We start from the raw sequence: 4,847 nt of genomic DNA, 5'->3' as shown, positions 1-4,847 counted from the left end.
CCTGTGTGGTCACGTGCACCGTCTCCTCCCCCCCCCTCCCTCCCCACACCAATATTTTTAATTTTTTTTTTTTTTTTTTAAAGACGTGTTTTTGACTTTTTGGTTCTCACCCTCACCTTATCCGTTTTTACTACCGTAACGCCCAGTCTTGTTTTTAATCGAATATTCCCCACGTCAGCTGTTCCACTAACCGGATCTGACCGGACCGGTTTTTTATTTATCAAATCAATTTTTGAATTTGGAATTCGGCTAGGGTTTGTGCATCGGATGGGTTACTTCTTTGCCTCGATCTAATTTAACAGGTAATAAAACTGAATTACCACATAAATAGTAAATAAAATATATATATTCGTAATTTGTTATGATTTGAATTTAGATACTTATATCCAATGAGTCAATGAAAGGATTAGAAGGAAAAAAAAATAGAGTCAAACATAATTAAATGGTAAAATATACAATTTTTCTATATTTTTCCCAGAAAAAATGTCAAAAAAATCCTTAACTCACCGAAACGTTGAAAAAAGCATAAACTTTACATATGATAAAATAAATACTTAACTTTTATTGATTTTTTGGATAAATCGTAAACTTTTGTTGATTCTGCCATATAAGACACGTTGACAAGTCAACTAACAGACTAATTTAAAGGGTGAAGTTAATGTTAATTGATTCAGTTAAAACTTCAAAACGACGTTGTTTTGCTTAAAAAAGAACAGAGACATATATGAGATTTGAACTTGATACCTTTTGAAGAAAAAACATGGGTTACTTAACCAAGTGAGCTATAATGATTAACAATTAATTGGGCACAAAAGTTAAATATAAATGATTTGGGAAAGAGCTGATCGAAACGAATCGGCTCGTAAAAGAGATGCTGATCTAAACGAGTTGACTAAGAGAGGTGGTGACGGTTTGAGAAGAGAGAGAGTTGAGTCGAGATTGTCGATGTGGTTAATTGAATATGAATCTTATTTTTTTGGTCCAAGTTTTAGTCGGAAACATCTAGTTTTGTTTAATCTCACATCTAATTTTGTCGGAGATGCGAGATCGAATCTAGGGTTTCGAAAAAGGAAAAAGCTTCGACATCAACTGCTGTCGGAGAAGAGGCGGTGGTGGCCTGGTGGGGAGAAGAGTGTTGCCGTATTGGATGGATTTGTCGTACAAACAGGTAATAAAGAGGAAGAAGAAAGAGCAAGAGAAAGTGAAACAACTTTAATTATATTTATTTGTGTAATAATAACAATAAAGTATTCTAGTCCAGTGGTTAAGCAACTCGTTGATTACTCTCATAGGTGATGAGTTCGAGCGGGATTGAATCTTATAAATTCTGTTAACATTGATTTAATCGGTTAAATTAGTCTGTTAGTTGACTTGTCAACATGACTTATTTGGCAGAGTCAACCAAAGTTTGCGGTTTATCCAAAAATCAATAAAAGTTAAGTATTTATTTCACCATATGTAAAGTTTATGCTTTTTTTCAACGGTTTTGGTAAGTTGAGGATTTTTTTGACATTTTCCCCTATTTTTCTCGTGGCATTGTGTATTGTATTATTTGATTCCAACTTTTTTTTAGGTAAGAAGAATTTAGAAACATATTTGTGTCTCCTCTTCTTTATTCTTTATTTTTTCCATTGAATTCACTTATTATGTTTGGATCATAGCTAATTTAACTACGAATTCAACTAGACGTGTAAATGTATCGAAATGGGTTGGTAGACCTGACAAATATGTATACAGTACTCAATTCAATTGTGGGATGGTCCGTAAAACATGCAGAATAACATGTGGGAAAATCATGTCTTATCCTCCATATATGTGTGTGGTCTCGTACGCATATTGATTCTTGGACCAAATTAGATATTTATGATTTACTGATCACATGTACATTATATATTATGTTCTTTCAATATAAGTACTTTAAAATAATGTTTCAATCCATTTGTTTCAAAGAAGTGAAAGCCATATATAACATGAGAGTTCAGACAACAAAGGGAATGAAAGTTCTTATCTTCAAAATAATGTGTTTCTATTTCTATACATTCAAACCAAATATAAACCATCATTTACCAAATAGTGCTGGAGTTTTGGTCTTTAGTTTTGTGCTGGTCTCACTGGCTTGATCCTTCTTTTTGCTTCTAATGGAAACTAATTAACAGTGAGATCTTGAGTTCACGATGTTGATAGTTTCATAGACTAGTCAACCTTTTCGTCTATACGTTTTGATGGCCCCCTTGTGTCTTGTCAAAGGCAAACAAACAAACAAAGCAAATAGCAAGGAATAATAGATATTGTTCATGTGAGTGAGAATCAAACCAAATTCTGCAAAACAAACTGAGAAATTGATTAGCCACCTATGGCTGAGGATGTGTTAATCATTTGAGCTCTTCGCTGAGCAAACTTTCGAAAGACACAAACATCTCTGAGCAAAGAGCAAGAAACCTGTCTTGGAACAGATTATCATTGTAGGTTAAGAGAAGACGATCTAGAGGCTCAAACTAAGGTCGCCTAATGTTTCATGCTTTAATAATTGTCTTGCAATGTAAGTGCAAAGACAGATGAAAGAAACAAAACTATGACTTGAAATGGTAAATAATAGAATAACCGAAAATACCTTTAAACTTCGACCTGCATCTCTCTGCCTCAAGATGCATATATAAGGATTGTTACGTAGGAGAGATACCGTCACCAGTCACCACTGGGTTGAAATTTCGAAGAAGTGATGATGGCGCTATCTCTCCTGCGAAGCAAATCTTTGTTCGCAGTTTCAAAACCATAGAAAAAGCAAGACCACTCATATGATATGGTTCTATATGTGTAATCTTTTTATTATTTTTATCTCATCCTTGAATATATTTACCAAGGGTCTAAGAAGAGTGGACTATATTTATACTCGTTGCTCTTTATTGTCATTTAGTTTGCCACTTTCTATGTGACTGCAATCAAACGATTTTCAAAGATTATTATCCCAAGTGAGGTCATCGTGTTAACGTCATGATCTCCAACGATTTGGCATTACCTTCATCTCCAAGATTTTATATTTGAATTGTTCTGTTTGCGTAGGTTCTGTAGTTGATTTGAGCTCTTGATTTTGCATATATTCTCAGACGTTACATATGTACATGTTCATTGACAATGCGGGAATTTTGTTCAGTTTCATGCATCTGGAGGGTAAGACACGACATCAAGGTCCCATGGTAAATCTAAAAAGCAAATACATATCCATAACTAGCCCTTGTATAGTGTTGGTACTATGTAGCAGATCCTAGATTGTCACTTTATAGCTCCACTTAAGCAAGTGGAGTCTTGTGACACTTTTAGTTATCCATCCCAACTGGGATCTAAAAATTATAAGTATACGCATAAATCTCAACAAAACACACATATATGACATATTGATTGCTGATCTATTAGTTAGATTAAAGGGTAATAAGTTAGCGTTATGAAAACCATTGCAAGGAGTGGTTCTTGTTAAATGCCCTTGTCTGGTTTCTGCTTGATATGTCTTTTTTTTTTTTTTTTTTGGACCATGCTTGATGTGTCTATTTCTGTGTAATAAATGGTGAAAAGTGATGTTAAAGCTAACAAATACTGTTCTAAGACTCTGATTAATACAGAAGCTTTTAGGTGGAATTGCTTTATTGAACAAGTTGGTTTACAAAGTTGAGAAACACTTAGATATGTATGATTTTACAGGTGAGGCTGCATTTATTCTCTCGCTGAGAAAGAAAAAGCCTTATTGTCCTCGTCAATACTTTTATCAAATCCAAATGAGAAAGAGAAGAAGAATCCAAACTAAGAGTTGTCTTTATTGTCATGCGGAGTAAAATAGGTAAATGAAACCTATATTTTGTTTTTAATTATTTTTACAAGATCATAAATATTTTCTTCATTATAAACTTATAATATATCCTTTCAATTCACTTTTTTTTTTATTTTCTCTCTTCCTTTTTTAAAGTTGATTAATGCATTTTGATGGGAGAAGAGGATGAGACCATATACCTATTACTACTACTACTAATACTAAATCTCCAAGTATCAAAAGCACAACACACACCACAGGACAAAAAATCTACTCTCATATAGTATTATACTTAATAGAAAGGGTACATTAATTACATGGACATAGTACTAGTATATATCTGTACCCACTTTAACCCATTACCAACTCAAGATCTTGTCTATTTTTTCTTCTTTCTTAGAAATCTTGAAAACAAGATCCAAATTTTCTGAATTTCACTCTAAGGAAGAAAGAAATGCTGTCAACAACTCTTAGTGGGAACTACGGGTTTCCTCTCTGCACCTCTGGGATTACACAGCAACTAAGTCTCCCCAGAGAGTACAATATGTCTCTGTTACATTTTCTTTAACTCTCTGTTGAGATATTTTACTGTTTATTTGACTTGTCTCTTTCTGTTTCTGTCTCTACTACTCTCTATGTTGAAGAATGGCAGATCATGACAAGAGAAGGAAGGTGATACAGAGGAGGAGAAGGAGATCAGAAGGTAGCCATGGTGGTGAGGAAGATGCGGAGCGGCTTCAAGGGATGAGAGAGGATAAAGATGTTAGAGATCTAGTTGCTTTGTTACAAGATCTAGGCTTGTGGAGCTTTTCTTCTCACACAGCCAAAGCTGCTTAGTAGTGTTTGCTTAATTATTAAAAAAATCTAGGCTCGTGGAACTTTTCTTGTCCACACAGCTAAGGCTGTTCAGTGATTAAGAAATCCTAAAAACGCTTTTTATTTACATCTCTCTCTGAGTTATCTTTCTTGTAAAACTGCAGATCAGAATCTTTAGCTGGAAAACCTAAGTGTAGTTACTTGTTGTTGACACGTTTATTTGTCGTTGGTG

General features: G+C 34.1%; 1 protein-coding gene across 2 annotated transcripts; it reads left to right on the top strand.

Annotated features, from left to right (window-relative positions):
- LOC104726632 lies at positions 3,963-4,828 on the top strand. Of its 2 annotated transcripts, none has more exons than XM_019232483.1 (2): positions 3,963-4,345; positions 4,444-4,828. In XM_019232483.1, exons 1-2 carry the CDS (start codon positions 4,254-4,256, stop codon positions 4,634-4,636), a joined length of 285 nt encoding a protein of 94 aa, XP_019088028.1. In that variant the 5' UTR covers positions 3,963-4,253; the 3' UTR covers positions 4,637-4,828. The 2 variants fall into 2 exon arrangements, with proteins under 2 accessions (XP_019088028.1, XP_010443840.1); XM_010445538.2 differs by having other exon boundaries at positions 3,993-4,336.

The sequence above is a fragment of the Camelina sativa genome, chromosome 11 (genome assembly GCF_000633955.1).
Source record: "Camelina sativa cultivar DH55 chromosome 11, Cs, whole genome shotgun sequence".
In the NCBI taxonomy this organism is placed as follows: Eukaryota; Viridiplantae; Streptophyta; class Magnoliopsida; order Brassicales; family Brassicaceae; genus Camelina; species Camelina sativa.
Note: the sequence above shows the minus strand (reverse complement) of the source record. Positions and strands in the feature narration are given on the sequence as shown.